The sequence below is a fragment of the Geotrypetes seraphini genome, chromosome 4 (assembly GCF_902459505.1).
Source record: "Geotrypetes seraphini chromosome 4, aGeoSer1.1, whole genome shotgun sequence".
NCBI lineage: Eukaryota > Metazoa > Chordata > Amphibia > Gymnophiona > Dermophiidae > Geotrypetes > Geotrypetes seraphini.
Window position 1 is genome coordinate 39,279,490 of NC_047087.1, and position 21,425 is coordinate 39,300,914.

General features: G+C 41.3%; 1 protein-coding gene across 1 annotated transcript in view; it reads left to right on the plus strand.

Moving 5' to 3' along the window:
• The window catches only part of PEPD (peptidase D), a 485,574-nt gene that overhangs the window by 289,563 nt on the left and 174,586 nt on the right, over positions 1–21,425 (plus strand). Inside the window, exon 11 of the mRNA XM_033941263.1 lies at positions 14,041–14,118. Within this exon, the coding sequence (XP_033797154.1) occupies positions 14,041–14,118 (78 nt within the window). The remainder of the gene's footprint in view (positions 1–14,040; positions 14,119–21,425) is intronic.

Consider the following 21,425-nt stretch of genomic DNA (forward strand, 5'->3'; position numbering starts at 1 on the left):
AAGAGTCATCCACTCAGAAATCCAAAGAAGCCTGTTGAAGATTGTTGAAAATCTAAGATGGTCGCCACCAGCAATTTCATTCCAAAATAAAAAAATAGCGATTTGGGGTTCAGAGAGGTGGAGGACCCAAACCCTATTTTCAGAACTGTGAAAAATGACTTTAAACACACTTACCAAGCCACTCCTAAAGTTCCCATAGAAAATAATGGAGGTTTTACTCAGCTCCAGCAGTGCCAGCCTGTTCACACTTACACAGCAGCTGAATGGAGGAAAATGATTTTCTGCCTAAGAAACTGTGCCAAATGGACCAACTTGAAGATTTTCAGTCTGCCAGTTGGCTGGACACCAACTATAATCTCTGGCCCCACGGATCCTCGCCACAAGGTCAGGGACGAGAAAGGCAGCCTACGCCTTGAACCCAGGTAGGTTTCACTTCAGACGCATAGAGCCTGCGCTTAAAACCCGTGAGAAGGTCAGCGGGCAAGCAAACTCTCAGGGAAATGGATCCAGAGTCTAGGAAGGGTGGCACACAGCAGGCTAGTTCAACAGATCCACCAGAATTTTTCTGTGAAGCAGCAGTCCAGCACCATGGGACTGCAACCTTTCTCCCGACAGGGGATCACTGGAATCTCAAGGCACTGAAGCCACCAAGAAAGTGAACTTTAAGTGAAAAAATAAGAAAAAGAAGCAGAACAACTGCAAAAGACTTCTTCATGGATTGCGTGCAGAAATTGAAACTGGATATGTTTCTAGCTCTCAGTCTAAGCGGGTGGAGCATGTGCTCAGAAAAGTGTTGGATTTCTGCAACTCCCAGATTGCAGCTTGGGATTGAACACCTAGCATATGGAACCCTACAGGGACTAACAGACAGAAGAATTATCGAAGGTATAAACCTAATCTTCCATTCTATGGTCTATGCCTCAAAATTGGCATGTGAAAGACAGACAGAAGTGGAACCTGTGCAGACTGCCAGATTCAACTCTGGCCACCTTGTTTGGCAGACTGGATGGACTGTGCAAATCTTTATCTGCTGACATTTACTATGCTATTATATGTTACTATAAATCATCAGTGTCGGTTGTATCATGTACAGTAACAGGTACAGTAAGACATCTGCCCTCCTTCCCTCCAACACAAACCTTCACATTCCTAAATTACATTCCTAGATTATCAAACCTTACATTTCTAAATTATTTATCTCACTGCTTTTCTTGCTAACATGTTGTGCTTCTGATAGTTAAGTTTGGCACATTATATGTAGGTTCAACACACATTAAAACATTTATATCTTAGTCTGTTTATTACCAAACCCTGCTGTATCGCACTAAATTGTAGGAAGGAAAATGTTGCATTGAATGTTAGTGCCATATTATTCCTGACTTCATCTAAGTACATAAACTTGAAAATTTTGGATTTCTTGCAACAGGTGCATTGGAAATGCCATCCTCTGTAAAATAGAATCTATAAGTAGAAAGAAAATAATTGAATCTATATCTGAATCCAGGATTTAAGAGTGCTTCTGCTTTGGATTGATTCTGTTTCCAGAATGCCAAGGAAGTACTGCTGGCAGGTTAAAAATCATATAGTGCCAATTTCACAGTTCTGGAAATCTGTCGGTACAGACACATGGAGCACATTAGGACACCTGGCCTCTTTACATAAAGCTATGACAGGTTCGTTTCACAGATTGCTCAGGACACAGAGAAGACATTTCATCTGATTCCAAAATTCTTTGTAAGCTTTTTGGGTTTACTAGTTCCAGATTGTTGGCACCACTAAAATCAAATAGTGGCCTGAAGTTTCATGTTTACGTTTCTTTATAAGGCAAGTGTGAGATGGATAGCAGTGAGAACTTCTCCACCTTCCCCTGATTATCTCCAATATTTTTCTCTAAGGTTTACAAATAAAATACCAAGAGTAAAGAGCATTCCAAGACATAGATACATTCAACCAGATGTAGACGTAATTAAAAAGTTGAAAGATATGTAACATTTTCTTGTAAATGCCAAAATAGTTCCTACAGTAATCCCTTGTAGTTCACAAAATTATACCTTCTCTAAGGCTGGTACACTATATACATGTGTGCTCTATGGGTACATGTATTTATCAAGTATGCACATAAGCTGCAACTCCACCCAAGTTGCCCCCATCCTCTCTATTTCAGTAACATCAGTGTGTAAGTTGCTTAAAAGTAAGCATGCTATTGTTAGCATATACACCTGCACAGTTTTTTAAAGATCCAGTTTATTAAAGATCCATTTTTCACATATAAAATGTGTTTTGTCCTTATTTGGCAGATAGACCACAAAAGTGGTAGTAGCTCATGACTACCACTAGGAGTCATAACTGTCATTTTGCTAGAGAGGACAGGAGTGATGTGGGATTGCTTCTGCCTTTACATCCTAGAATACAACAGAATGCCCAGAAAGTATCATGGGGTCCCCAATTATGTGGTTGGGGAATGTGAGACAAGAGGGGCTTTTGATACTGGAGAATTGGGTGAGCTATCAGCTTATGTATAGGACTGCCTTAATGCATCATCAGTAGTGCCAATACACCTGTACTATGGTTACCATATGGCTCCAGAAAAGGAGGATAGTAACATAGTAGAGACATAGTAACATAGTAGATGACAGCAGATAAAGACCCGAATGGTCCATCCAGTCTGCCCAACCTGATTCAATTTACATTTTTTTAATTTTTTCTTCTTAGCTATTTCTGGGCAAGAATCCAAAGCTCTACCTGATACTGTGCTTGGGTTCCAAATGCCAAAATCTCTGTTAAAACCTACTCCAGCCCATCTACACCCTCCCAGCCACTGAAGCCCTCCCCAGCCCATCCCCCACCAAACGGCCATACACAGACACAGACCGTGCAAGTCTGCCCAGTACTGGCCTTAGTTCAATATTTAATATTATTTTCTGATTCTAGATCCTCTGTGTTCATCCTATGCTTCTTTGAACTCTTTCACAGTTGTACTCTCCACCACCTCTCTCGGGAGCGCATTCCAGGCATCCACTACCCTCTCCGTAAAGTAGAATTTCCTAACATTGCCCCTGAATCTACCACCCCTCAACCTCAAATTATATCCTCTGGTTTTACCATTTTTCTTTCTCTGGAAAAGATTTTGTTCTATGGGTTTTACTTCCATTACTTTCAATGGAAGTAAAACACAGATATCTCAAGCCGTCCTCTCTTTTTCTAGACCTATATGGTAACCCTAGCCTGCGCTAAGTGCCTTCCCTGAGCAGTAAATGCAGGATAGACACCCCTGATATTTACTGTAATTTAGAAAACAGACTCCTTTGCTGTAGGATAAAATTGTAACAGAATTGCTGTAATTTGTAGAGGATTATTTTATAATCCAATATGTGGTTAAAGGCCTTAAGAGTAGTAGTTTAAATCATGAATAGAAGAAGAAATATGAACCAAACCAACCTTGTTTGATGTGTACAATGCTGAGTATGCCAAATCTGTAGGATACTATCTCTTCCCCATCCTTCCCTTGGTTTTAACTGGTGGTGTGCTAATGCATAAGCCATCACTTGATAAATAATGCATGTGGACATTTCAGCCAACCTCAAAAGCTGTTAGTACCATGTGCAAGTTGACTGAAATTGTGTGTGTTTTCCATCTTAGCTTTAGGAGGCTTACAAAAAAATCCAACAAAACAGAATCATAAATATCTGCCTGGATCTCTTTTTTTATATATAGAGAATAGAAAGAAATTGTACTGAAAATAGAGAAATGATGTGCAATATTTTTAGTGCTTCAGTTTTAACTACCTTGACTGATGCTTTATGATCTGTATTGGAAAATGCAGATACCCCAACCATATTCAGCAAAATAAATCAAAGCTTCTACCTATTTCTCGCTGACAGCTTTACGTGCCAGAGCTGGCAGAATGTTTGGCTTTTTTTATGCAACATCATTGCAAAAGAAGTATAATGTTAAATCTAAAGTCACTCTTATCCTGACAATTTTCAGTTTAAACACAGAGTCCTGAAAATGGTTGTCTGACCCTTTTAGATGTTGAGTTATATTTTAGAAGAGCAAATGGGGGAATCTTTTGGATTTTGGATTTAATTATTTTCCTTTCCAAACCCAAATACAAGGCATTCTGTGTAAATATTTTCCTTCTCCAGGAGATTTATAATATAAGGGCCTTATTTACTGATTAGATTTAATGCATGTTTATTTATTGAATTTGATATACTGCCTTTCTGAAGACAAAGCAGTTTACAGTAAACTATAGTGTAAAAAAAGTTTTAAGTCCCTTTGTAAAATAAGCAATATTTGTTTCTAACTGTAAACATTGAGGAAGTGTATTCCATAAAGAGGCTGTCAAACAGAAAAATGAAGCTTCCCTCATTGAGTCTGGTCTTCCTCTAGATTAGCCATTCTGAACCAGTATGTTGCAAAACACTACTGTGTCATGCAAGGGCCAGTACACAGTGTAGCCACTGGGGTTCTAAGTTAGGATGATAGCACCCCTAGTGGACAACAGGCTACACTACAGCGGGCGTGCTGCTCAATATGGAGTTCAGCCCTACAGGTAAAGTAGTTCATAAAGGAAAAAAACCAAAAATCAAATCTTTAACCAAGCAATAAACACAACTCTGCTTGTAGGTTTACTCTTCAGGGTTTCATTCCATAGCGGTCCAAAGCAAAATAGAAAAAAAAAAACTTGTACAAAATCCAGAATATACTATCAGCAGTTCATTGTATGCAAACACCACTGTGCACTAACAGTCCGACACAGTTTACTGAAAATAGGCCTTGTCTGTGCTTTTCAAAAATCCAACTAAGCTTGCCCTGGATAGTGCTAAAGTCCAAAAAGCTCATCTACTTTAACAGCACAACAATTCACAGTACTGTCTTTTCATCTACTTTAACAGCACAACAATTCACAGTACTGTCTTTTCAAAAACAACAAAACAAAAACACCATTGAAACCTTCAGCTCTTTCCTGAGCTGAGGGCAGGAGAATTGCCAAGTTTGCCTTTATCAGCTTAGCAAAACTTTCATAAATCCCTCCCAAGATATTGACAAACTTCTCCCCATACAGTGCTCATCTTCCTTGGTACTGCAGTATTCGAAGCACAGTTCGAACAAAACATTTTCATGAAAAACTGCAGTGCAAAGTGTAACAGTCTTTATGCAGCACAAAAAGGTGCCCTCCCCCCCTCCCCTTTTGTAGGGCTTAAGCAGTGCTATGATTTCTTAAAGAAGGGGAAAAAAGAAAACTTTCTATTTCAGTCAATTGCTGCACTATTAGTCCTGGCAATTCAAACAGTCTCCCATAGTCTTCATTCAGGAACAAAACAGCAATACAAACACCCCCCCCCCCCCCAAAAAAAAAAAAAAAAAAAAAAAAAAAAAACTGTTCAGAGCAGCCATTTCCATTTCAAGTTTCACAAAGGAGAAAAAAAAACACAGTTCTGAACTCGGTAAGTTTTACATGCCGAACCTACTTCCATGGCTTCTAGTTCAGGAATCACTTCCTCTAGAATCTCCATTGGTTCCTCTTGGAATTGGGTTACAGCCTCCAGGCTTGGAACTGTCTCGTCCACTTCCATGGGGTCCAGGTCATTACTCTGACCTAGGTTGGGTTCTTGCACTCTGGAGAGAGCTCCTTCTCTCTTCCCTAACCTCTCCCACTGAGAAGAAAAATCAGCAGGCTGTTTAGTGTGAGAGCCACGCCCTGACCTAGATGGGCCTGCTCTCACCTGTGGCTCTCTTGGGCTCCCCTGGTGTATGTTCTGAAAAGTGCAGGGCTTCCTACAACCAGGACCTGATTTAAATCTTATGTTTAACGGTCTGCTCTGAGGTGCATTGCTACTGGAGAGGGTTTCCATTTCCTCTAGTTCAGGATCTGAGAGGTCCTCGGTTTCTGCCCTTGTTTCCTTTGAATATTCAGTGTGTTTTATCTTATGGGGCCTGATCTTGTAAACAACATTCTTAATCTTGATCCTACCCTTTTTAGTGAATTTCACTGGGACCATGTCCGGCACGGAGCCTGACTGGTCACAACAGGCAGAGCAATGGTTCCAGTGATGTTTGATGACTGTCTTTTCTTTTTTTTTCTTCCTTAAATGTGGCAGCATCTCTTCTACACCCCTCTCTCATATCCTCTTCACCACAAATCCATCCATCTCTCATCCATCTCTCATCAATAAAAACAAGAGAAAAAGGAAGCCGATATGGTTCTCCAACCTAGTGGCTGAGAAAATAAAGGCGAAAGAGTTGGCGTTCATGGAATATAAAAAAACCCAAGAAGAGGAGAGCAGAAAAGACTACAGGGTGAAACTGAAAGAAGCCAAGAGAGAGATACGTTTGGCGAAGGCACAGGCGGAAGAACAAATGGCTAAAAATGTAAAAAAGGGAGATAAAAATTTTTTCTGATATATTAGTGAAAGGAGGAAGATAAAAAATGGAATTGCTAGGCTAAAAGATGCTGGGAACAAATATGTGGAGAGTGATGAGGAGAAAGCAAATGTGCTAAACAAATACTTCTGTTCTGTGTTCACAGAAGAAAATCCTGGAGAAGGACCGAGATTGTCTGGCAAAGTTACACGAGAAAATGGAGTAGATTCTACGCCGTTCACGGAGGAGGGTGTTTATGAGCAACTTGAAAAACTGAAGGTGGACAAAGCGATGGGACCAGACGGGATCCATCCCAGGATACTAAGGGAGCTCAGAGAGATTCTGGCGAGTCCTATTAAAGACTTGTTCAACAAATCTCTGGAGACGGGAGTGATTCCTGGGGATTGGAGGAGAGCGGATGTGGTCCCTATTCATAAAAGTGGTCACAGGGATGAAGCAGGAAACTACAGGCCGGTGAGCCTCACTTCAGTTGTTGGAAAAATAATGGAAGTGTTGCTGAAAGAAAGGATAGTGTATTTCCTTGAATCTAATGGGTTACAGGATCCGAGGCAACATGGCTTTACAAAAGGTAAATCGTGCCAAACGAACCTGATTGAATTTTTTGATTGGGTGACCAGAGAGCTGGATCGAGGACATATGCTAGATGTAATTTACTTGGATTTCAGCAAAGCCTTTGATACAGTTCCTCATAGGAGGCTGTTGAACAAACTTGAAGGGCTGAAGTTAGGACCCAAAGTGGTGAATTGGGTCAGAAACTGGCTGTCGGACAGACGTCAAAGGGTGGTGGTTAATGGAAGTCGCTCGAAGGAAGGAAAGGTACATAAGTACATAAGAAGTTGCCTCCACTGAGGCAGACCAGAGGTCCATCTCGCCCAGCGGTCCGCTCCCGCGGCGGCCCATCAGGCCCATTTCCTGAGCAATGGTCCCAGACTATCCCTATAACCTACCGCTACTCTTATCTGTACCCCTCAATTCCTTTATCCTCTAGGAACCTATCCAAACCTTCTTTGAAGCCCTGTAACGTGCTCCGGCCTATCACAGCCTCCGGAAGCGCGTTCCATGTGTCCACCACCCTCTGGGTGAAAAAGAACTTTCTGGCATTTGTTTTAAACCTGTCTCCTTTTAATTTTTCTGAGTGCCCCCTTGTACTTGTGGTTCCCCATAATCTGAAAAATCTGTCCCTGTCTACTTTTTCTATACCCTTCAGGATCTTGAAGGTTTCTATCATGTCTCCTCTAAGTCTCCGCTTTTCAGGTGACTAGTGGAGTCCCTCAGGGTTCGGTGCTAGGGCCAATCCTGTTCAATATGTATGTAAGTGACATTGCTGAAGGGTTAGAAGGAAAAGTGTGCCTTTTTGCAGATGATACCAAGATTTGTAACAGAGTAGACACCGAAGAGGGAGTGGAGAATATGAAAAAGGATCTGCAAAAGTTAGAGGAATGGTCTAATGCCTGGCAACTAAAATTCAATGCAAAGAAATGCAGAGTAATGTATTTGGGGATTAATAATAGGAAGGAACCGTATATGCTGGGAGGAGAGAAGCTGATATGCACGGACGGGGAGAGGGACCTTGGGGTGATAGTGTCCGAAGATCTAAAGGCGAAAAAACAGTGTGACAAGGCAGTGGCTGCTGCCAGAAGGATTCTGGGATGTATAAAGAGAGGCGTAGTCAGTAGAAGGAAGAAGGTGTTGATGCCCCTGTACAGGTCATTGGTGAGGCCCCACTTGGAGTATTGTGTTCAGTTTTGGAGACCGTATCTGGCGAAAGACGTAAGAAGACTTGAGGCGGTCCAGAGGAGGGCGACGAAAATGATAGGAGGCTTGCGCCAGAAGACGTATGAGGAGAGACTGGAAGCCCTGAATATGTATACCCTAGAGGAAAGGAGAGACAGGGGAGATATGATTCAGACGTTCAAATACTTAAAGGGTATTAACGTAGAACAAAATCTTTTCCAGAGAAAGGAAAATGGTAAAACCAGAGGACATAATTTGAGGTTGAGGGGTGGTAGATTCAGGGGCAATGTTAGGAAATTCTACTTTACGGAGAGGGTGGTGGATGCCTGGAATGCGCTCCCTAGAGAGGTGGTGGAGAGTAAAACTGTGACTGAGTTCAAAGTAGCGTGGGATGAACACAGAAGATTTTGAATCAGAAAATAATATTAAATATTGAACTAGGCCAGTTACTGGGCAGACTTGCACGGTCTGTGTCTGTGTATGGCCGTTTGGTGGAGGATGGGCAGGGGAGGGCTTCAATGGCTGGGAGGGTGTAGATGGGCTGGAGTAAGTCTTAACAGAGATTTCGGCAGTTGGAACCAAAGCATAGTACCGGGTAAAGCTTTGGATTCTTGCCCAGAAATAGCTAAGAAGAAAAAAAAAAAAAAAATTTAAATTGAATCAGGTTGGGCAGACTGGATGGACCATTCAGGTCTTTATCTGCCGTCATCTACTATGTTACTATGTTATATATCCTCCCTCATTGCCCTTCATCTGTCCTTCAAACCTTGCTATTTTTCTGGCAGTAGCAACATGAACACACTGCCTGTACAAACCCAAGAGCCTTTTCTCTGCCAGGTCCTACCCACACATTAATAGGAGGTTGTGTCAGCATGGTGGGACGAAGAGGTGGCTCTAGGACTGCTTCTGCCAGAAAAGTAGTGAGGTTTGAAAGACGAAGGAGGAGGACTGAGGATGAGATAGTGGACTCATGAGGTGGAGAATGTGTTGAGAGAGAGGTGTTGGACAGGTAAAGGGGAGGGGTCTAAGGGAAGAAGAGGGAAAAGTACTGGATTAGTTGAGAGATGCTAGATCAGCATAGAGGGGAGGGGCATTATTAAACATCTTTTGACCTTAATATCAAACTGGAGTCCTCTATATCCCAAAAAATAAAGCCCTGTTCACCTTTATGCGGACACCTTCAGCATGCCTAAGTGACACCTAAGTCACATCTACCTAACTTGTGCTCAACTCATGCTCAAAAGAAGACCTGCTTTTCCAATGCCTACATTTTAGGTGTTAGGTAGAAGTGTTAAGCACGCTGAGCGGCATGCGATTCTGTAAATGGATATCTATTTTGAAGCCATGCCCATGCCTATCCTGTTAGGCGCAGCTTTTTCCAATGGGCATCCACTAAATTGTGGACCCCTATTTTGTGAATCGTGTCCAGCCTTTGGATGTCTAACTTCTAATGAGTGCTTGTTAAAGTCATTAATTGAGCTTATTATCCACTTTATTTGGATGCCTAAGTCAATGGATGTCCATTTTGTGGACGCCTAAAGTTAGACGTCCTTTACAGAATCGGCCTCTTTAAGTCTACATCTGGAGTTACATAAACTGCCCTGGTTTTCATATACATTAATAGGAATTTATTACAAACTAGTCTTATAGCCCATTACATTAACGGGTGCTAGAATATATGTATGTGTGTCTATCTTTATTTCTTTCTCTCTCTCTTCTTAGCCGCTTTCTTTCTTTCTGTCTTTCTTTTTCCTTGGCTCACCCCTTGCCTGCTCCCCCCTGTCCATTCTCCCTTCTTTTTACCTCCCCTGTGTCCACCACCACCTCTTCACTGCTCTCCTTATCCAGCAGCAGCCCTTCTCCTTTTGTTTTACCTCCCCCCTGTCCAGCAGCACCTCTTTCCTGTTCCCCCTGTCCAGCAGTACACCTCCCTTTCTTTTTCTTCCTCCCCTGTCCATCAGCACCTTTTCCCCTGTCCAGCAGCACCTCTTTCCTGCTCCCCCTGTCCAGCAGTAGGCCTCCCTTCCTTTTTCTGCCCCCTGTCCATCAGCACCTCTTTCCTGCTCCCCCTGTCCAGCAGTAGGCCTCCCTTCCTTTTTCTGCCCCCCTGTCCATAAGCACCCCTTATATCCGTTCTCATCTTCCCTCCGCCAACAGCCACCTCAAGCCGCCATGGCCTGCGTGCACCTGAAGTCGACAGCCGGCAGCCGCCTCTAAAACGTTTCCGTCACCGCCACTGCTTGATAGGCCTGCGGAATTGAAGGCGTCCTGGTGTCGCGCATGCGCACTCTTGCTGGCCACAGCCCAACAGATCAGGGATCAGGGAACACGGCGGTAAGAGTGCGCATGCGCGCATAGCATTTTATTATAGTAGATTATGTCAGATTATAGAAATCCAAAAAATAGAGTTCTACACATAGTGAACCCTTTCCATGAAATTCTTGCATTTATTGGAAATACACTATGGAGGCTGTTGCTGTGGTGAATCCAAAATTGGGTAAAATATTTTATCTAATATCTTTCTCAAATTGTGAATCTAACTAAGTGGTTTATGGAATTCAGTGTCCATATAAGAAGTGGTATAGTGGGCAAACAAAAAGGAAAATTAAATTGCGGATTGCACAACAATTAATTTAAGAATGGGTAAGGAAGAAGCCCCGCTGGTAACACACCGGTGGGATAATCATTTAATTGATGAATTAAAATTCATAATTTATATGAAGATTGATTTGGAGCAGGGGGAGGAGGGGAGGATGTATCAACTATTTTATTAAATAAGGAGCAACGATTGAATTTTCAATGGGACACAGTTGAGCTGAGAGGTTTGAATAAAGAAATCGAATGGAGTGCAATCTAGGCTAAGGTATCCAGTAAATAAGTGACATAATGTGGTATGCTAACGTCATTAGTATTTAAGAAAGTGAATTGGGTGGTTAAGAGAGCTTGTTTTGGGAGTATGTAGCCCATTCTTGATGGCTGCAAAAGAAGGAATTGTAGCAGAAGTATTTATGAAATAATAATATGATTACTATTTTAGAATGTGTTTTGATGGATTAGTTGAAATAGAATATGACTTTTTAGGTGCAATGATGTTAACCCTTAGGGGCTCCCAATTTAGTCTTAGCTCCTGAAGATGCTTTCTAACGAGGAAATCAGTAGGCGTGAATGAATGAAAACTCGAAATCTCTGATATATAAAGATCTGAAGCAAGATTTGTTTTTTCATCCTATTAAGAGTATAAACAGAAAGAGAACATTGTCATCAACTATAATAAGAGTGGACACTGATGTCTGGGACTTTTTATGAACACATGGGTTTTTCCTCAAGGAAAATAGGGCTGGTGCTGGGCAGGCTTGCACAGCCTGTGTCTCGTATATGGACTTTCTGTTGAGGACGGGCTGAGGAGGATTTTGATGGCTGGGATGGTTAAGATGAGCTGGAATGAGCTTTGATGGAGACTCCAGTAGATGGCCCCTACCATATTTTTCGCTCCATAAGATGCACCCTAGATTTAGAGGAGGAAAACAAGAAAAAAAAAAACCCATTCTGAACCAAATTCTCCCTGCCAGGCTCTGTACCCTGTCCTCCTTCTGGTGGTCTAGTTGTAGGCAGGGACAGGGCAGGCAGGCCTAGTGACAGGCAGGGCCCCCCACCCCGAGGCAAGCAGGCAGGCAGGGCCCCCCAAAGTGCATAATATTTCTTCTCTTTTTCACTATCCATGTGTACCATTTCCTCCCCTTCCATTAAGTATCAGATCTCTGTATCTTTATTCCTCCCTTTTCCAACATGATTCCATGTCCCTGTCCCTATGCTCCCTCCTCCTTCAGCATTTCTTTGCTCTGTCTTTCCCTTTCCATGTCAAGCTTCATTTCCTTCCTCCAATACTCCTCAGCCCCACCCCCACCCCAAGGCAGGCAGGCAGGGCACCCCACCCCCCGAGGCAAGCAGGCAGGCAGGGACACCCACCCCCCCCGTACCCCCTCCGAACTCTCCCCCATGCCTTATTTTAGTTCCTCCGGTGCAGCTTGACGGTCTTGTTCCTCCATGTCCCGCCTGCTGCTGGGGCTGAGGCGAACGTGAAGGGAGTCAGAGGAGCAGCAGTGGTGGCAGCTGAGGCCTGGATGTGCTGCCCAGCACTGCCATGAGGGAAGGAAGGGAGGAGAGTGGGAGGCTGCTGTTGCCATAGCCACTTGCTCTCTTGTCAGGGCCACACTGCCATGCCGAGACTCTCAGTGGCTTCCAGTTCTGATGGTTGCTGCTCGTGCCCAGCCCGCGGGGAAGCTGCTGCTCGTGTAAGAAGCAGGACTCGCTGTCTCTAGCTGCCTCTCTAGCAGTAGAGTGGTGCGCAAGGCTGCCTGCCTGGTCGGCTGATGCAGCTGCCTCCTCTTCTCTTCTCTAGCGGCAGAGCGGCACACAAGGCTGCCTGCCTTGTCCCGCGCCATTTCCCGCGAGAACGGAAGCAGCACAGGACCAGGCAGGTAGCCTTGTGCGCTGCTCTGCCGCTAGAGAAGGGAAGAGGAGGATGCCGTGCCAGCCGACCAGGCAGGCAGCCTTGCATGCCGCTCTGCCGCTAGAGAGGTAGCCGCATCCAGCGAGGGAGGACACCAGAATTAAAATAAGGTAACCAGGGGGGTGGGGGTGGTTTGGGTATTCGCTCCATAAGATGCACCTTTATTTCCACCAATTTTTTGGGGGAGGGAAAAGTGCATCTTATGGAGCGAAAAATACGGTAAGTACACTACTGGGCAGGGCTCTGAGTTTCTGGCCCAGAAGTATCTGAGAAAAAGGACCGTTTAACCCTCTCAGGACCAAGGGACATATTTGTCCCATAACTTTAAAATCCTATAAATTTTGATTGGGATAGTCTACAGTTCTAAATTTGATATGTACGGATTCCATATGATACTGCCTTTATGTAAACAAACTGGTTCCGACATTCATTCATTAGCGTCGTTGCTAGATTGACGAGAAGATTCACTTGCCACACTGTCCATAAGCCAGAAGTGTGATTTTTTTAAAATAAAAATAATGATATTTCACAAAAAAAATCAATGTTTTGGCATCTGCAAGCCCTTTTTACCATAAAAATGTTGTCAAAACCACAAAAATTGGCCTACGATCCTTATGGTCCTGAAAGGGTTAAACTAAATTAATTTATGGAGCATATATGGTTGAGCAGACTGGATGGACTATTCGGGTCTTTATCTGCCATCATTTATTATGTTACTATGTTGTTTAAGCATTTGTATATTTAAGAAGTGCATGTATTTGCTGAATAAAAGATGTAGCTAGATGTATAGAGATTGTATAATATTTAATATGTAACCAGTGTTTCTTAAAAGGAATTTGAGTAGCTTCTTTTTTTTTTTTTAATTAAGTATTCAGATTTATTTGGGAAATCCTGAAAACCCGACCTGGCGAGGTTAGATGCCCCTGCACATTTCAATAAGCTTGTCTTTTTGTTGATTGTGAGATATCTCTGGTTAGAGTGTAGTCTCCAGGCAAAGTGTGTTATCTGATGTATTATTCTTGAATCTCTCCATGTACTCGTACTCAAATGTTTCCATCTTGACAGGCAGGTTTATTAGCATGTTGAAACAATGCATAAGAAGTGCTTATGTTAAGCAACCACTCAAAAACAAAGTGCAGTGGTTTATTCTTTTTTCCGCTGAGTTTTGGTTAGCCTTATCTTGATTTTTTTTTTCAAAGTCAATATTGCACATTCATGCCATGGGTTTCCTTCAGCAAGAAGGCTTAATGGTTCCATCTATGATAATTTACAGTAATAGTGACTTTGCTGAAGGGCTGATAGCTTCCTGAAAGCTTCTTAATGCCATTAGTACTTATTTGACTTCAGAGAAGAAAATTGTGGAAGATAAATGTTCAACTGGAATATATATATTTTTTTCCTTCTGCCAGTGGGGAAAACTCATCTGTTCTGCACTATGGACATGCTGGAGCCCCCAATGACAAAACTGTTGAGAATGGACATTTGTGGTGAGTAGAAATGCTGTCACCTCTGCCCTTCCCTCCTCCCCCCCAAAAAAAATAAAGAGAGTAACTGCTTCAGGCAATAAGCAATATAGTTTGTAATGCCTGAGTGTATAACACCCCAAAAAAGATCCCCTTATAAATTGGTAGACCACTGTGTAAACTGTATTTGGTAAATTGGTTCTGTTCTCAGTCATTTGATTTTTTCCATGTTTGTATGCATGCATATTGTATCCTGTAGAGAGAAATGGAAGTGTGTGTGGGGGTGGGGGTGGGGGTGGGGGGGTGTTGGTACTAGCTAAAGCTGGGTTTTGGGGGTTTTGTGGTGGTGTTGTTTTTAGAATGAAAGAACAGCCCCCTTAGAGCTCTGAAGTTCAGGTGTGTCTTATATTTCAGTCTAGTGCTCTAATTGGGAAAAGCATTTGGCATCTTTGTTTTCTGCTTGAAAAAGGAGGGGACTTTGTTCTTAGTGCAGTTAGAATACCATGTTCCTAAAAAAGCAAAACAGAGAGAGAGAGATGTTCACATCTTTTCTTGAAATTATTCAGTGTACCCAGGTCTTAAAAACCAGTAGTAGAGTATAACCTATTCTCTGCCATTCCCAATTGCCTGAAAAATGTAGAAATGTACAAAATATTAGCTATTGTGCACGTTCTACATGTATAGGGGAGAGAGAAGGGAAATATATCACATATACCTTAGGAACATTTTATGTATGTTCAAATGTTCTAGCTATCTTACAAAGTAAAGCAAACAAAAGTTTGGATATGATTTTCCCCTCCCGTCTCCCCCCTGCAATCCTTAGTAGGATATATATATATAATTTATTTTTTTAAACCATTCATTAGCATGTTCAGAGAGAGTCTTTCATTCATTATACCTCATTAGCTCGCCCATTCCAACCATAAACTGAAGTGCTTTCAAAGAGCACACCCCATTGGGTTCTTTATTTACAAAGTAGCCTGGTAAGGAGGTTGTGAAGGATAGGGGAAAAAAGCAGCAAAGTGTTCTCTGGTACCAAACACTATTCTTTCCACAGTTCAGTAATGTGTAGAACTGAATAGAATGCAATTAGTATTTTTTATTGCAGACACTTTCTGCCATTGCCGATGCTTTTAATCAACAGCAGGCTGTGATTACTTAGTCTGTGTGAGCAATCCCTGTAAAGTCTTTTTCTCATAAGGAAACAGGGGGCCCTCTGTTGGAAAAGACTGGGAAGCTAAGCTTTGGGAATATATTGCCAAAGCATTCTTCATCCAGATTACTGAGGTCTAATGACCAACATTTATTAATCATCCCCTCCCTTAAAATTATTAATACACGACGGCATTTCATCTTTTCCGTTACAGCTCCTCAAACATGGAATTCTCTTCCAATTTACTTAAGAGAGGAAAAAAACTTGGAGAAATTTAAGAGCAAACTCAAAAGCTTTCTTTTTAAAGATGCATTTAATGACTAAAAGAATTGTCTAGGAGTTTCATTTTATCTTGATATCTTTTGAGATTCTTTGTTCGTTCCCTTCCTATTGTTTTTAACCTTACTTGTCTTTTTTCTATTAATTAGATTGTATTTCTTTTCCCAGTCTTTCCTGATGTTTTATTATGTTTTAAAAAATAGTCTTTATTATGTTTTGTAAGATTTAGTTTTTTGTTAGTTATGTTTGTCCCCCAATTTTGTAATTTTATTGATTTGTTCATCGCTTAGAATTTGGAATAAGCGATTAATCAAATTTTATAAGAAACTTGAAACTTAAACTTCATTTGATATTCATTCACAGCACCATGGTTATGATGGGAATAGACTAGGCCAACCAAGGCTGGGGAAGTTGTAGAGTTTGTGAAGTCATATAGTCTTACTGCCATCCTAACTCTATAATAGCTATATGTTACCTATGAAAAGCGATGGTAGGAGCATTCATCCAGTTAACTTTGTAGAATGGGAGGATATAGTGCTTGCAGCCATATATTGTACTTTCAATCAAATTTCAGTATTCATCAGTCTTAAAAGCCCAGTAAAAATGAGTTACATATTTTAAAATGGCCTCAAAGTGTTGTCCTCTAAGCCTTATCCCCTGATTCCTGTGTGGCCATTATAATGAGTGCAGAGGATGTAAAGTTGATTTTGCCATTTATTTCTGTGTCCTAGAGCCTTTTTTTAGCTTCCATTTTCAGGTTTATGAGACCAGCATGCTATTAGGAATCAGTTGTAGAATTAGGCCATAGAAATAAATAAATAGTATTGGCTGCTGTATTTAATAGCAGGCTAGTGGCAGGGCTTTTGGTGTGGATAATTAGAGCTATCACAGAACCAAAGTGCAAGTAAAGATGCAGAGAGGTGAGCAAGATTCTGTACTGTGGGGCTGTGGACATTCTTCTTATTCTATAATTGTATCAGCTACACATACTGTATTACTTAATTGATAAATTAAGCATTAATTGGCACTATCAATAATAGGCTATAGTTGGTGTGGGTGCTAATTGCTACACATTTGCAGTTACTCACATAACTACACTTTGTAATAATTCTGTATTCTGTTACATATACAAAGGAGTCGGTACATTGCAGAAGGATGTCAGTCACATCTTTCAGATCATCCTCCATCACCAGTGGACTACAGCTCCCTTGTTAGTTTTTCTTTCTGTATGCGAATCAAGAAGAAGCGTTCTGATCTGCTCTGTTCAGTTATTATTATTTTGGCCTAGCAATGGACGTGTCTCAAGGTCCAAGTGGCAGGTCTCTTGTGTTTCTGGGCTCGAGGGGGGAAGTAATATCTGGCATCTCACCCTGACGTGACCTGGTTCTTGAAGGGAGCGCTCAGGTTGCGACCTCCTGTATGCTGACCTTTTCTGTCCTGGAATCTTATTATCATTCTGAAGGGCCTGTCCAGGCCTCCATATGAGCCTCTCCACAAGGCATTTCTTCTGGACCTCACAGTGAAGATGGTATTCCTGATGGTGATTAGTTTCTGCAAGACAGATATCGAATTGCAGGTTCTTTCTTGTAGATAGTCCTTCCTAAGGATATCAAAAGCTGATATTTCTCTGTGCATAGTACCTTCTTTCCTACCGAAGGTTGTGTCAGCTTTTCATGTCGACCAAGAGGTTTGTTTACCCACTTTCTATCCTATGAGTTCAAACAAGAAAGATGATATTGCAGAGGCTAAATGTGTGAAGAGTTCTTCTCCATTACTTGGAAAAGACAAATGAATCTCACATTTTTGACCATCTTTTTGTACTAACTGGTCAATCAAGAATAAGCAGACCAGCTTCCAAGGCTTCTGTTCCAGATGGATTTGCATGGCATTTCATTGGCATACATTGGCTGTGGTAAACAGCTGTCTATTTCTGTCAAAGCTCATTCAACCAGAAGTGTGACATCTTCATGGGCGAAGTCCCAGGCCGTTCCGTTCGAAGAGATCTGTAGAGCAGCTTCTTGGTCTACTCTCCATACGTTTACAAAGTTTTACAGAGTGGACATGGCAGCTCGAGAGGACACTGCTTTTCGGTCCTCAGTCTTGCAGACAGGCTCATCTATCCCTCCTTAGATGTCTGGCACTGCTTTGAAATGTCATCTAATGTACGGACTCCTGTGTATATGTAACAGAATGAAAGATTAAGTTCTTACCTGGATAATCTTTTTTTATGTTCATATACACAGTACTCTGTACAGCCTGCCCAGTACATTCTGCAATTTGTCATCTTTCTGCATCAGACAACTCTGTGGTCCAGAACTGGAGTTCTTCTCCTGTTAGTTGGATAACATTTATGATTAACTTACTAATAAAGTACAGTAAAACCTTGGATTGCAAGTAACTTGGTTTGCAAGTGTTTTGCAAGACAAGCAAAGCATTTTATTAAATTTTAACTTTATATACAAGCAATGTCTTGCAATACAAGTACATACAGTATACACACATCACAACTGAGCCAATGGTTCTTCTCTCTCCAACACTGCAGGAGTGTAGTGACTGTTCTAAACAAGCGAGGTCTTGCAATACATGTATGTATAGTATTTTGTATTAAAGTTTTTGGGTTGTGGAACAAATTGTCTGAGTTTCCATTATTTCTTATGGGGAAATTTGCTTTGATGTACGAGTGTTTTGCATTACAAGTATGTTTACAGAATGAATCATTCTTGTAAACCAAGGTTTTGCTGTATTTTGTATTAAAGTTTTTGGGTTGTGAAACGAATCACCTGAGTTTCCATTATTTCCTGTGAGGAAATTTGTTTTGATATATGAGTACCTTGGATTACAAGCATGCTTCTGGAACGAATTATGCTTGCAAACCAAGGTTTTACTGTACTGAGTTATTGAGCTTTGCAGTTCCTTAAGTGTTAGTGCCAGTTGTACACAGCAGGTTGGTTCATTGATACTCCTATGTTGCAAGTTCATGCTAATAATTTTTCTTTCACATGAGTTACAGAGCAAAGCAGAAATGTATGTTATTTCCAGGGAAGTTCCCTGTGCCCTTCTTTCTCTTTTCTCTTGTTAACAATGGAGCTTGATTGCTTTGATACAAACTGAAGAGGGAGCTATACTCCACTGGTGAAGGAGGGGGAGCTGAAAGATGTGATTTGACACCCTTCTGCAAGTGGTTCAAGATCATGTATTGATCACTTAATGTACGGACTCTTTGTGTATATTAACAGAAACAAGAGTATCCAAGTAAGAACCTAATCTTTCAATTTTAGTGTTGAAATCTGTAAGTGCATAATTTCAAAGGGGTGTGGGCATAGGAGGGGCATGGATGGGTCAGGGACATAGAATACAGCCAATTATGCACACACCTGCAATATTTTAGTCGCTGGCATTTACATCAGTCCTTGACATGGTGTAAGCAGCCATATCTAAATGCTGGAGTGTAAATACTGTCTCAATAACCCCAGCTATAGCACAATGGTACTTCGAAATGAAAGGTCACTTTGGGCAGCCACAAAACTTAGAGACTTGAAGAAAGCACAGATGTTTATTCAGCATATGCGGACCCCTGAGCCCCAAGCTGGCTTCAGAAGTCCCGAAACCAGGAAGTTTCAGAGATATTTATACATTCTTCTGGCTATACAACTGAATTCTAGAAAAAACTTTTCACGTGTTACTTTTCTTAACAATCATTGGTCCTAAGCTCACACTAGCAGGTCACTAGCAGGTCACTTATCTAAGCCCTGCAGTCTTTCTGTTACATGTCCAGGAGGGCGGAATACAATATCATGTAGGCTGAGATAGCCATAAGAAGCTAGAATGCCCAAGCTAAAACACCCAGTGCAGGCAGGCTAGAACATGAGATAAGTTAGGTCTGCAGCTAAACATAATTCAGCATTTTATTAAAGAGAAAACTTAGTTCAACACTTAGGAAAACCAGTCCCAGACTCCTTCAAAAAGAAATTTTAAAAAATTGCTATAAGGGAAAATAGGATTGGGGCAAAAATTCCCTTGTGCTTCACACTTAAATGCACTAAATTTAAAGAAAATAATTAAATGTTAACTAAGAAATAGTGAAAGCGGGGCCCTCAGTGCGAGATGATAAACTCTATAGAATGGATCAGAAAGACCCATTCAATAGCTTAAACAAGTCAAGGCAAAAACACAGAGGTTTCAGCCGTACACCATCATAGAAACCCTGCTTGTGTGCTCTTAAAGTGCAATAACCCTTGTGATGCAATAAATTAATCAACAGTACAAATTTAATGGTTTCAATAAAGTCAAAAGGAAAATTTTACCCCAACCTGTAAGCCTGACGGAAGAAACAAATAGCGGCAATCTCGGAAAATAATCAAAAATCATACATCAAAAGCACAGCTGAAAAATCTACTTAACTGAATATTGTGTAGAGTCCAGGGATAATCGTCCCTCTACTTGAGCAAGAACTGCCCAGTGTTCAAAAGCTGTAGAATCAAAATAGCTAAACATACCAACTTTTGCGTGCTTTCTCTAATTGCCTATATAGAAACACCCTTAGTGCACCGGATTTCCAGAACCTGGCTTTAGTCAAGCTGTGCTGAATTACCCCCTCTGTGTTTCCTCATAGTGATCCCTTACTTCAACCTGCAACTTGTGGGCATCCTAATATGACCTAAAGAGGGGTTCTTGTGTCACTTGGGAAGGTTTAGCTAGTACTGAGATCACACAAAAGAGATCTTAGAAAAGCAATGAGTTTTCATTTTTTTAAATACATATAACTAAGAGACATAAGGACTTGACATTTCAGATGTGTTCTGTTTGCTTGTGAATATTACTTTCATAGGATAGGAAATAAAACATGGGGGGTTTTGTGGCTGTATTTGGTAAGTCAAGATGAATTACATTCAAGTACAATAGGTATTGTACTATTTCCAGAAGGCATACAATCTAAGGGAGTCTTTTGCTAAGGTACATTATGGTAATAACATGCTACTTGCCAGTTAATATACATTCATTGGCAGTAATGTATGTTCTTTGCCATTAATGTAGCATAATGCAAGACTTTTTTTCAATGCAATGCACATTAAATAATAATGAACTGAAATCATGGAAATTAACACAAGCTGTGTTATTAATTTTGAATAAACATGCAACTAGCTATTAAGGAACTAAGGACGATATTGGACAGACCTGCATAGTTTGTGTCCCATGTATGGTGATTCGGTGTAGGATGGGCTGGGGTGGGCATCAATGGGAACTCCACTAATTTGGAACATGAGGATGTTACGGGCCAGACTTTATGGTAGATATCCTGTGAACAATGGAATGGTTGGATAGGCTGGAGTGAACTTGGACGACAACTTCAGCACTTGGAACCTAGGACGATACCAGACTTTACAGTCTATGGCCCAGAAATATCAAAGAAGAGACAAGTTCATTTAATCATGTATTTCTTATGGGCAGACAGGATGGACCGTTCAGGTCTTTAACTGCCATCATTTACTATGTTACATTTGAATTGCTAAGAGCCTACCCCCAAAAATAGGGGTGTGACTGCAGTATCGTAAGCCTGCTAGTGGGAAAAACACATGCGTAGCACATTCCTCTGTGTGTGATTAATTTTGGATGTGTTTCTGTGTTAACTGTTTGTATGTTTTGTGAGTGGAAAAGAGATGATGCTGGCTTTGGGCCATATTTTGGAGACTTTATTTCTCTGGAATGTCCAGTCTGTTGTGGCCCATTTTTGATTTGCCTTATATAGCTTTACTCCACCTCTTCCTCTCCCCCCCTCCTCCCCCCCACCAATAGAAACATTTTCCCTTGGGGAAAATTGATGCAAAGTTTTGGGGTAAAATATACCTGCAGACTTCAAATGTACACTTGGTTTGGAAGTTGCCTTTATGCTTTACTCTTG